Source organism: Silurus aristotelis (assembly GCF_946808225.1).
Source record: "Silurus aristotelis genome assembly, chromosome: 4".
Taxonomy (NCBI): Eukaryota; Metazoa; Chordata; class Actinopteri; order Siluriformes; family Siluridae; genus Silurus; species Silurus aristotelis.
Window position 1 is genome coordinate 26,234,486 of NC_139577.1, and position 13,505 is coordinate 26,247,990.

Here is a 13,505-nt window from a genome sequence, read left to right on the forward strand (position 1 = left end):
CGTTCCTCCAGAACCCTGATGGCTGAGGACTAGTAAGTGTCCTCGCCACATAAAGTGCATGTGTGCAACCTGGTGCAAACAGTCCAAAGACAACACAAGACGATGCAAGACAATACACAAAACAGCTCAGCCAGTAAACCTGTTGTAAAGAGACAAAGTGAACAGTATCAAAAATGTAAGCCAAATATGCAGAAGATGATGGGAAAAAAAACGATTGAGCTGTAGTTCCTTTTTCATTTATTTTGAATAGAAGTTTTATTGCTCACAATGCATTAAATCGGTTGTTAAACACGCAGCGTTAAGTGTATGTAAACTACGGTTCATATTTAGTTATTGTTGTGTTTCGGAGACTAAACATCTCATTCATTCATTCATTCATTTTCTCCCACTTATCCGTAATTCGGGTCGCGGGGGCAGCAGTCTAAGCAGGCCCCCGCCTTCGACTGCTGCCCAATCCTCACAGCACCGTCCCTTACGGTCCCTCCTGCAGGTGGTGAGCCCACAGGAAGGCGGCCCTCCGTCGTCACGGACCTTGATATTTCCCTCGTAAGGGACCCCCGGAGCATAAAGGGTTAAGGGCCTTGCTCAAGGGCCCAAGAGTGGCAGCTTGGCGATACCGGGGCTTGAACCCCAGACCTTCCAATCGACAACCCAGCGCCTTAACCGCTGGAGCCACCACTCCCCCCATCTGTTATGTTAAATAGCTTTTTTAAGACAGCATTAAAAGATTATCCCTTATAAATTATATCGGTGTATGTAAACTCCTGACTGTATGTGCTTATATGACAGCAAATTGGCAATGATTATCCTACAAAAAAAACCTCTCCTTTAAATCTCCATCATCAGTTATAATATAGTTTTAATATATATATATATATATATATATATATATATATATATATATATATATATATATATATAATACGATTCAACATGCACTAAAACCCATCGAACTTGATATGACACAAAGAACCTTCTGAAGCTGTTCAAGATCTTGAACTTTTTCTGACCGTTATGTTTACACCATAGAAGCGTCTACAAAAACGCGACCCTGCCACTGAGCCGTTACTATAGCAACAATAATGTATTATTATGGGCACATTACTTTGAGTGCTTGCTGTTAGATACAACTAAATTAACGCCTGCTGACCAATCAGAACCGAGAATTCACCAGAGTTGTTGTGTATTCTAAATTGATCTGATTTGACATTCCGGAATGATTGTGAAACCTACTTGTGTACTATGAACATCTGTGTTCTTGCACATGTTCGTTGGAAATTTCCTCATATGGCACTGGCATAACGGTTCTCAGCTCTATTCTGATAACGAGTGAATATTGCTTTGGGTAAAATCCACTGCCAGTTATAGATGTAAATGTAAATGCACTGGATGTACCATACTGCAAAAAAAGAAATCAATAGCAGGTCTTTCCCCAAACAAAGAACTGGTTGTACCATTTCCCATATACACCATGTGATACTGTTGCCATCCAGCATCCTAATCTTGCATATCCATCACCCAATTTCATGCTGCATTGCTCAAACATGACACATTGGCCACACAGTATATACACAGGAGAAATAATAATAGAGTTACATCAGCACTTAAGGCCTCCCAGTTACAGCATTCACGCAGAGGTGTAGAAGCTCAAAAACAAAAAATAAATTCATTAATATTACTGGTGTAAAGATTTGCCCGTATGCCATGAGTTATATCATTAAGGTTAAATCATTATGATGTATATAATATCAGGTCACAAACATTCTTTACATGTCTACATCATTCTATTACAGAGCAACCCCAGGCAAAATGAGTCATAAATCTGACAAGGACAGTTATGATCACAGACTGGTTCATTCCCATCAGGATTCCATCAGAGGCTGCATTTTTATGGCTGATCTACCCATGATTGATGGCTAACTGCTTGTGTTGAAGAGTATACTATGGTGGGGGGGGGAATGTGCTTCTAATGTACCAATTGTTCAAACGTATTTGCGCGCGTGATTACTGAAAATCCCATTTCAAAACCAATAGTTTTCCTACTTTGCTTCTATAATAACTAACACTCTTCAGGGAAGGCTTTCCAGTGAATTTGAGTGTGCCTCACGCAAAAGCACAAAAGGTTAGGTGCTGATATTGAATAAGAAGACCTGGTGCGAAGTGTTTCAGTTCATCTCAGCGATGCTCAGTGAGGTTGAGGTCAGGGTTCTGTACAGACCACATGACTTCTTCCAAATCATTCGTGGCAAATGTCTTTATAGAGAACACTTTGTGCAGAGGCATGCAGAAAAACCTGCTTAGTACCTGGTAGTTTTAGTGATGGGAACTCTTAATATGACAGCATATAAAGAGAACTTTTTGCCTATAGTGTAAAGAACCCCCACATACTAATGTGAAAGTCACCTACTTTTTAACCATATACTGCATGAAAGCGTGGTTCAGGGAACTGTCAGGGACAGCAGGAATCACGTGGAGGACTAACCCAAACCCAAACCCATTCTTAAAAGCTTCCAACAAGATGACAAAATTAATTATGATGTCGAGCTCTTGCTGTGTCCCCACCTGGCCAGGAGGAATGAATGAAAGGAAACCGGAGTCTAACTTCGCATTGCTGCGCGCCAAAGGCTCCATATAGCATAGCCGGTTCACCGGCAATGTTTTGCAGGATACCAACCACAGGCCTGCCAGTTAATAGATAGCTTGGGGAAGCAGAGGACCCATCCCAGTGGAGAGAGGAAGGACAGATGGAAGAAACCCAATTTCAGCCCCAGTATGCGCTTAGGAAGTCCAGCAAACTTGGCAGGCACAGGAACACGGTGAGTAATATGGCGATGGAGATATGCTCATCCATGGTAACAGTGTTTCTCCAAGGAGAACTAGTTCAGGCTCTTTACTAGAATGTGGAAAACTGCTGAAAGATGTTATTATAATTTTATTTTATTTATTTATTTTTTTTTAAGTACATTGATTAAAATCTGTTAGACGAACCACATGTTGCTTATCTACATTAAATTTGATCGATCCAAGTGACAGAACAGTGGACTAGGATGTTTTACCTGCACGATAAATGTGTACTAAAAAAATAATAATATTATATAATAATACACATATTTAGTCAGTTCTGATCAGTCTATGGTTTTTATGCAACTTCACTTTGTGACTGCCCTCTTTGTCCACTATTGCTAAAGTGCTCTGAAAATAAGGAGCACCTTTGACAGGCCTGAGCTCTATTCTGAATTCACATGAGCAGACTACCAATGCAACAGATTGTCAGTCTCTTTACAGCTGGAACTCACTAGCTAGCAATCAGACGTGCAACACAATAAACGTACAAACACTAACAGGAAAGGAGATTTTTTTTCTTTTACCGGCTCGGCTTGGCATTTTCCTGACACTAGCTTATTTTTACTGCCGTTCTGCTACTCCACCTCTCGCGCGCGCGAACCGGATAATAACAAAAAAATAAATAACGAAAAATAGTGTGTGCTCTTTTTTTCAGAATAGATTGAACACATGCTGTTTTTAATGGGACTTGAGAGGTTGACAAAATACAATGGTGTTGCACCAACACACACGTCACATGTTTACCGTGGGTCAGCTGGTCAGCTGAATGGACAGAGATGTAAATGCTTGCAGAAGATAAATGAGAGGGGTGCGCTCTCTGTTTACCAGCACAGTAACAAACTCAAAGCAGTGAGCGATTCCCGAAAGACACTAATGCCAAAAAAAAGGAAACTTACTCAATGCCATGGAGTTCCAGATCCTTCAAAAGAAATTAAAACACACTGAGTGCAATAAAAGACAAAAATTAGAATCGACTGCCAGTTATGGAGGATACAATACCTTTTACACATAGAGCTCCTCATGATGTACACATGATCTGATATGCAGTGTAAGATCACGGCACACAAGGTAAAGGTGCCCAGGTATTTCTCAGGGCCCCGGTGTGGTTATAAGGATTAGAAGCACTATTTAAACATTGACTAATCCTCCTACCATTTAACAAATATTTGTCTGTTTTACAAATATCTGTCAAAAAACAAACTCTAGTACTAAGTGGTGTAAAATACAGAAACCTGTGATCAATGAACATTATTACCCCAGGCATTTTTCACCACATCTCTGAATTCCATGAAGTACATTGAGAGATTTATCCTCCCACTGAACTGGTGCATGTAACATTCACAGGCCTTTCTAGTGTAAACAAAAAAGTCAACAATGGGCGACAAATTGGCTGTTGTTCTCATAATCCATAGACAGATGAATAGGATGTTTATGGGACTGCGCAAAATAAATCAACACCGGCAAGTTCTCAAAGAAACATGGAAGAAAAACTACACCGTTTGCTAGCAAACTTATCGACCCGGGGTCCATCAGTAATGCGAGATGATGACCGAGTTTCATATTACAGGCTGATATTATATCATACTATACTGTATCCTGAACACGCCACAAGCAGCTCAGCTTTTAATATTCAGGAACAATGTTATTTAAAGCTCTAGTTCTCTAAATGGGGTGTGTCATATGTAAATAGGGGTCAGAATTGGTCAATTTATTATTGACATTATATATATATATATATATATATATATATATATACACACACACACATACATATATATACACATATATATATACATATACATACACACATACACACACAGTACAGACCAAAAGTTTGGACACACCTTCTCATTCAAAGAGTTTTCTTTATTTTCATGACTATGAAAATTGTAGAGTCACACTGAAGGCATCAAGGGCTATTTGACCAAGAAGGAGAGTGATGGGGTGCTGCGCCAGATGACCTGGCCTCCACAGTCACCGGACCTGAACCCAATCGAGATGGTTTAGGGGTGAGCTGGACCGCAGAGTGAAGACAAAAGGGCCAACAAGTGCCAAGCATCTCTCGGGGAACTCCTTCAAGACTGTTGGAAGACCATTTCAGGTGACTACCTCTTGAAGCTCATCAAGAGAATGCCAAGAGTGTGCAAAGCAGTAATCAAAGCAAAAGGTGGCTACTTTGAAGAACCTAGAATATAACATTTTTCAGTTGTTTCACACTTTTTTGTTATGTATATAATTCCATATATAATTCCACGTGTTAATTCAGTTTTGATGCCTTCAGTGTAAATCTACAATTATCAGAGTCATGAAAATAAAGAAAACTCTTTGAATGAGAAGGTGTGTCCAAACTTTTGGTCTGTACTGTGTGTGTGTGTATGTGTATATATATATATATATATATATATATTTTTTTTTTTTTAGGTTTCAAATTATTTCCTATATACACCGTATGTATCAGATATCTAGACTGTATAAACAGCACAAAGTCATTTGAAACCAAAATGTCATCTAAGAAATCACATTATATATTTAATCATTAATTATTATTTACACTGTAAATATTTAATATTTATTACACTGTAAACACTTTACTATATATACACACACACACTCATCTGCACTGTCAATTTGCACAATGCCACTATTTGCACTTCTTAAAACTGGCAAACTACATTTCATTTCTGAGTACCTGCACTGTACAACAACAGTAAAGCTGCATCTATCGAATTCCACTTCGGCTAATAAATGCACCTAAATCTAAAGAGAGCACTATGGAGGCGTTTGGGTCCTTTAGCCTGTCCATCTTACTCATCTCCTCATCTGTAGGCTCTCCTTAAACGGCTCAGCTTCTAAAGCTTCAACTTTCACGCTATTACCGACAACGTCAATCAGCACCATCTTTCTTTTTCCACCTCGGTGATCGCTATCTTGCTGAGCCGGGTCTCGACCGTGACTCAGCACATCTGCACCATATAGCTGCCTTCCATGAATGATGATTATGATGAAACGTTTGCTGCCGTTAACACGTCTACTTCTTATATTCGTCCTTAATGCATCTTTGAACGTCTCTGGTAAACGGTAGGAGAATAAGATGTTGTATTTTAGGGGCCAGCAGCCAAACTTGATTGGTATAACTTCGAGATCCTATTAGACGCCATCGCAATTGTAATGTTTCACCGTGGCACCCGAGTGACACACGATAACTGATGTCTCGGGTCAAAAAGAAACTTACAGCACAGACTAACATAATGGCATCAGAATCTCTAAATATATACACCGCTGGGACGTGGTTTGTACTTGTGTCAGTCACGTCAGCGTGATTTTTTTTTATTTTTTTTTATAAAAGTTGCACATTTTTTAATCAAAGGCTTTATGGCTCTATATCGCACCATAAAATAATACAATGATAAATATATTTTGCTTTTATATGAGACATTCAAAAATTTACACCACTTGTAAAACGCTTTTTTTTTTATATTAAAATGTAACACGTTTGCTTGACATGAATGGAAAAAAAGCTCCATTCCAAACCAACCAGGTTTTTCTTTGTGGGGTTTGTGTAAATCCAAAAAAGGGGTTCCTAAGTGTATTGTTGTTTTAATTACATGACAGCGATGGCTGTGGTGGTGGTGGCGAAGGTTTTTATGAATATTTTTTACGTTGTCATAATTGTAAGCTTTGCTGCCTGGTTACTAAAAATAAAATAAGATATGAATGTAAAAAGCAGGAACTGAAATTCAATTAGAAAAAAAAAAAGCTCCAGTGTAACAGAGTCCCCTGGCAGTGGTGTATTAACAGCTAAGATTCTACACTACAGTTTAGTAGGTTATGGGTTCAATTCCCAACACTGCACACTGAGTCCTTTACTAACAGTCACAAAGTGACAAAGTGACCCGTTTCCATAAATGTTAAATACATCTACATATCAGTAATGTGAAATACAGTGTCTCTAATCTACAGCCAGATTCATGGAAGCTTCAGTAATGGAAAAAAAAAAAAGCTCCATTGACTTGACCAAGCTGAACTCATGGGTCAATTACGGCTCGTCGTTCTTAATGTTTAATCCGCAATGATCATACAAGTGTCACTGGGAGCTTTTTACATCCGGAAGAAGTCGTGAAAGCCAAAAGCCATTATTCAGCTCTACCCTGAAGCACATTAGGCAATTAAGGTACACAAGTGTTTCCAACCCGCTATAATCACATTATTCTGTTTATTATTGTGTACCATAACTTATTAGCATGTTTTCTTGTTTTAATAACTTGAAGAGCAGGATTATAATTACTGTTTATCTGGTGATTTAGATGATGGTGTGTTGTTGAAAGCTCAGATTACAGAGCTCTTGGCTAAACAAATATAGTATTAGCAAAATAGTATTGTGCATATAAGCATCATTTTTAAGTGATTTCTATTATACCTGGGTGTCTTTATCTTTAATATTAAAGGCATTTTAACATGCAAGTCCAAGTGTGTATGAACACACACAATGAGCACAATGAAGAGTCCAACTCAGACTCACAGAAATCTCTATGTAGAGTTTTATGCTGTATGTAAATTGGTTTGAGTTAGTTTGAGTTTCTAATGTTCATATTTTGAATAAAGATCATTTCTGAATGGTTTTTAGTGTATCTGGAGGGTCTTTATATTACATATAACAGCTAGTGTAAGTGAATTAAAGTGTGTATTAACACACACACACACACACACACACACACACACTCCCAGCACAATGAAGAGCTGAATCTCCATATGAAATCTCTTATGTACATGGGTTAATTCTTTCATTTCTAATGTTCATATTTTTAAATAAAGATAATTTCTGAACTATTTCTAGTGTTCATGAATGTTTTTTGCAATGAAACCAGATCTTTTTTCTACACAAACTTCCAAGAAACCAAAACAAAATAGGCAAGCTTCCATGACCAGTTTATTTCCTTTAAGTAACGTTATATCCATGTTACTTTGTAGCTCTCTTGGCTTTGTGTGGGGTTTGTTTTTTTTTTTTTTGTGCCACATTTAATGAAGACTTCTATCGAGATGTTTACATGCGACATTTCGAGTGTGGAGAAGAAGAAAAAAAACATACAAAAGAGGAGAATGTAGATAAACGTGTGCTCTACGCTTTTTCAGTGTCACTCGGCTAGCTGCTAGCTGCTAGCTCTTGAGCTCTATTCAATCACAGCAGAGACACAAGGGCTGGGAAACGCGATCTATCAGTGCCTGAGTAAATAACACACACAGCCGACCGACCAACCAACCGACCGACCGCCCGGCCACGGAGTCTCCCACAACCCCGCCGGATAAAGTTACGAGCCGCTTTCAGTCACCGTCCTTTCAAATGAAACCAAAAACAAAACCAAAAATACAATAAACAAATCAAATACACAAGTGCGTCTATTTTCTTCTTCTTTTTTTAAAATCATTCGCCCACCGGTAAAACCTTCTTCCTACCTTCCGATGGAGCGTTGTTCCCGAATAGAAGTAATACGCTATTCCGAGGATCCAGAGCACCGCGAAGCAGAGTAAGATCCGCGATTTCCGGCGCATGGCTGCGGCTCTGGACGCGCTGCTCCACCGGATGGCTTCGTGTTTCTTTGAATGGGGTTCGTGTGTGTATGCGTGGGTTTTTTGGTGTTAATAAAGCCACCCGTTCGTCCAGGATTCGTGCTTCCCCGGAGCTTCGGCACTCTCTGTCTTACCACTAGTTGGGCAGAAGAGGCAGGAAGCGGCCAACATCACCGGGGTTAGAGGGGAAAGGGGAGCCGACTTTAACCCAATCACACGCCGCAGAGCAGCCGGAGGAGGGCGGCGACATCCACATCCACAGCCTGCGAGCACACACGGTGAGCCCGGGGAACGGGTTCAGTCATACCAGCTCTTCTCAATCTTCAACCCGAAAACCCAGGCTTCGGCTTTGGCTGTTCAAACTTACACAAATGCAAAAATCACAATATTAATACATTACAAATCAATGTACATGTGGATTTCTGAGCGTGCCGAGTTGAGCCCTTCATTGTGTGTGTGTGTGTGTGTGTCACTTGAATTCAGTTGTTAAAACAGCTGTTTTATTTTAAATAAAAATCCCCATTTTCATCCATAGAGATAGAGGTTTTTGGGCTGCTGTTTAATAGGTTATTGGTTTAAATCTCATTGTTGTAAACTGTCACTGAGGAGCCATTAAGCACCTTACTAACAGTCACAAAGCTCTGACACTGGATACTCCGGGCGACTTCTCAGTAGGTTATGTGTTTAATTCTCACCATTGCAACCTGTCACCGAGAGGCCATAACTTCCCTATCTAACACCTATTACAGTAGACACTTTGGGCTACTGCTCAGTAGGTTATGGGTTCAATTCCCAGCATTGCAACATGTCACTAATATGCACTACTGAGTCCTTTACAAACAGTCACAAAGCTTTGACACTAGAGAGTCTTTTCCCTACCCAATCTGCTCTTGGAATGCTGTTTTATGGCTGTGCTAGGAACAAATACAACCAGTGACATTTCTGCAGAAGATATTTATTTAAGCTTAATGGAAGGAGACTCCAGTGTCAGAGCTTTCAGGTAACCAGTGGAGGGCAGTAGTAGTGGATCATATGATAAGTCTCTGGGCTACTGATCAGAATGTGAGGGCTTTGAATCCTAAGCCTCTTTTTGAGGTCACAAAGCTCTGACACTGGAGACTTCTTCCATACTTAACTATCTCGTCCAGGAGTGTTTTATATCGCTGGGGGAAAAAAATTGGCAGTGGGGGTAGGGGTCAGTGAAGGCTCAACATTGAGTCAGTGGTTAAAACCAACATGGCCCTTAACCCTATCTGCTCCACACGTGCTGTATCATGGCTGACCCCGCACTCGGCCCCCCCACTTTCTAACTGAGATATGTGGGGAAAAAAGCGTTTCACTATGCTGTAATGCATATGGAACAAATAAAAGATGTATATATGCAAAGCTTTGTCTTACTAACATCGAAAAAAAAGTAGGGAAGAAAATCGTCTTCTTCTTCATCAACAAGCGTAGTTTTTTCTGTTTTATTCCATTCTATGTTTTAAATACCCTTAAAACCTACCCTTATTAAAGATTTCAGACATTTTACTTTGATTTGACCCTTGTAGAATCCAACATAAAATCAGATAATTCGCTGTTTACATGGATAATTCCATATAAACCTTCGAAACTTTTGACTTTGAGCTATCTCATTAACGTAAATCTCACACATAGACGACCAAAAAAAGTAAATATTAAACAATAAATAGAGGATGGTGAAGCATCACCTGTTTACAGCTGCTAAAACCTAAGTGATAACAAAAACTAGCTGGTCTAATGGACAATCCACATCATTAAATGTGACTATAAATGGAAACAATATGAAAGGTATAGTCAATATTTTTTTTTTATATTGGAAAACAGCTAGGGACAGCAATCGGCTTTATGATATTAACAGAGTCAAGTTAGCCTGTGAGATTATTATCAAACCATCCAGCAATTTGAAATGTTCATTCACTAAAGCAGTTTTTGAACTGAAGCCCTTTTCTGCTTTTGTTGTGAATTGCAGTTGCAGTGGTTGAAGCCACTATATACACTATACTGACAAAACACCTGAGCATAAAATATGTGTGTGTTATAATAACCTCCACTCTTTTGGGAAGATGTTCCACTAGATTTCGAAGTGTGCTTGTGGAGATTTGTGCATTTAGCCACAAGGACGCTAGTAAAGTCAGATACTGATGTAAGTTGAGGAGGTCAGAGGTGCAGAAAGCATTTCAATTCAAACCAGAGGTGTTCACCCCAATTCACCCAAATGAGGATGGGTTCCCCTTTTGAGTCTGGTTCCTCTCAAGGTTTCTTCCTCATATCATCTAAGGGAGTTTTTCCTTGCCACAGTCGCCACGGCTTGCTCATCAGGGACAAATTCACACCATTCACCTTAACTGTTGATTTGTGTAAAGCTGCTTTGAGACAATGTCTGTTGTGAAAAGCGCTATACAAATAAACTTGACTTGACTTGACTTGAGGTGTTGAAAATGGGTTAGAGCTCTGTAGGCCACTCAAGATCTTCCAGTCCAACCCATATAAACCATATCTTCATGGCTTTGTGCACATGGGCATTGCCATTCTGGAACAGGTTTGCATCTCTTATTTCATATGAAGTGAAAATGTTAATGCTGCCACACATCCAAACACATCCAAAGACAATTGTGCATTTTTAGCTTTAACAGTTTTACATAAAATTGGCTAGATGTATGAATGGTGTATGATGGGCCAGAATCTTATACAGAGATCCAGGTATTGGCTGCATATTCACTGTGATCCTGTCCAAGATAAAGTTATTGAATATGAATGAAGTAATGTATCTTCCTTTCATGAACAGGGCTCAGTCACAGAGCTATCATGGAAAATCCAAGATCTAGGTTTCATTTCCTTTACAGGATGATGTGTAATTTATTTCGACCATGCCATCTGTTTCAATTGTCTGTTACTCACTGCTGAAATTGTAGACATTAGAAATTAGTCTGTTTAAAGCTAGCAGATGAGAAAGCCTCATTTACTGTAATAACACCTGTCTGAATATTACATCATAGTGAAAAGAAAACTATGACATCTAAACATCAGATAAAATGTAGCTCATGTTTGTGTGTGTCTATACATGATATGGATAAAAGTACTGGGACACTTGACTTTTCCAGCCAGTTTTCCCCCACAAAGTGCATGTAGTTGTATAGGATGTTTTCCCTTCATAGGAAGTTTTTTCTTTACAATTTTCCAAACCTGTTTCAACATGACCATGCCTTTGTGCACAAAGCTAGCTCCATGAAGATATGATCTACATGGGTTGTAATAGAGCTTGAGTGGTCCTGCTATAGAGCCTTAACCCTACTGAACACATTTGGGATAAATTAGAATGCTGAGCGCACCTCAGGCCTCCTCCTGCATCATTTCCTGACTTTAAAAATGCCCTTGTAGCTGAACGAGCACTAATCTCCATGAACAAAATCTAATAGAACATCGCCCCGGAAGAGTGGAGGTTATTATAACAGCAAATAGTTACTAAATGTGAAATAGGATGTTCAAAAAGCACACATTAAATTTATGATTAGGTGTCCACAAACATTTGACCATATATTTTGCCCGCATCTGATTTAAAATAAATGCTGATGAATATAAATGAAAAAATGTTATCAGCAGGCTCTCAAAAGTTATGCTGCATCCATTTGTTTCTCAGATGTAAAAATACTGTATGTGTTTAATATTTCATGAATTATTACTTGCCTCATCACCTGCATTGCTTGAAACAGCCTTCATTTACACAAAGAATAATAATACTAAGAGTGGTGAAATCTCTAGTGTGAAAGAAGTCTTTTTTAATTTATTTATTTTATTTAAGTGTAATGTGTCTTTTATAAAAAATAAAAAAAATACGAATACAAATACAAATACAAATATGTAGTAATGGCTGTGTGATATGAAATGAATAAATCATGTGGTTTTTATTTTAACATGGAAAATTAACAGTGACAAAGATATGAATAGCAACATTTCTATATATTTATAAGATTTATAACAGCCCAATCTAAGGTATTTTATTCTTAATCTTCTTCTTCTTTCAGCTGCTCCCATTAGGGGTCGCCACAGCGGATCATCCGTCTTCATACCCCCCTGTCCTCTACATCTGCCTCTTTCAACCCAACTACCTGCATGTCTTCCCTCACCACATCCATAAACCTCCTTCTTGGTCTTCCTCTTTTCCTCCATCCTGGTGGCTCCATCCTCAGCATTCTCCTACCGATATACCCCATGTCCCTCCTCTGCACATATCCAAACCATCTCAGTCTCGCCTCCCTCGCTTTGTCTCCAAAACGCCCTACATGCGCTGTCCCTCTATCTATCTATCTATCTATCTATCTATCTATCTATCTATCTATCTATCTATCTATCTATCTCTCTATCTATCTATCTATCTATCTATCTATCTATCTATCTATCTATCTATCTATTTATCTATCTATCTATCTATCTATCTATCTATCTATCTATCTATCTATCTAGCCCTTTTTGACTGCTAATAATTTTCTTTTTGTCAATTTGCTGCGTTATTTACCTCTAATAAACAGTAGGAAATCTTAGCCACAGTTAGGTTTACCAGGAATTGTTGTAAGTGTGTGGAGAGGGCCGAATGTGAAATGTCTATGTGTATATTATAGCTCTATTAAACCCAGTCTAGAAAGAAATAACATTTGTCCTTGTCAGAAACATCAACTGCAGGAGAATCAGAAACACATTCCATCAGTCTATTATTGCTGAGCATTTCTACACTGATCAATCATTGTTAGCCTCAGATTTATGGCTGGCAGTATCAGAAATGAAGAAAGTGGAAGCATCGATTGATGACCTACTTTCCCAGACTGGGTAAAGCTGAACTACGGACGTATTTTCAAACGATAGCCATCTAAAATGAGTGTAGTGATGTGGTTTTGATGCGTCAAAGATTATAATCTTATTACATGATTTCAAGTGTCTCTGATAGTTAAATATAACTATCTAGCAGCTCTAAAACAGGTAATTATATACTTAGTATTCCTAAAAAGCTCAATATTAATTTTTTTATTATAAAATTGTATCTGATGCATAAGGAATAAAACAGAACCAGACATTTCGGGTAC

The 13,505-nt window shown here is 38.7% G+C and overlaps 2 protein-coding genes across 3 annotated transcripts in view; both read right to left on the reverse strand.

Annotated features, from left to right (window-relative positions):
- galnt2 (UDP-N-acetyl-alpha-D-galactosamine:polypeptide N-acetylgalactosaminyltransferase 2) overlaps positions 1-9,067 on the reverse strand; it is a 119,215-nt gene extending 110,148 nt beyond the window's left edge. The window contains exon 1 of one of the 2 annotated variants that reach the window (XM_083538553.1): positions 8,296-9,067. In XM_083538553.1, coding sequence (XP_083394679.1) covers positions 8,296-8,391 — 96 coding nt within the window. In that variant the 5' untranslated portion in view covers positions 8,392-9,067. The remainder of the gene's footprint in view (positions 1-8,295) is intronic. The other variant, XM_083538552.1, reaches the window with a different exon arrangement.
- phactr2 (phosphatase and actin regulator 2) overlaps positions 1-11,684 on the reverse strand; it is a 279,098-nt gene extending 267,414 nt beyond the window's left edge. Inside the window, exon 1 of the mRNA XM_083538536.1 lies at positions 11,673-11,684. The gene's annotated coding sequence lies outside the window, so the exon portion shown is untranslated. The remainder of the gene's footprint in view (positions 1-11,672) is intronic.
- Between the last annotated feature and the right edge of the window lie 1,821 nt (positions 11,685-13,505).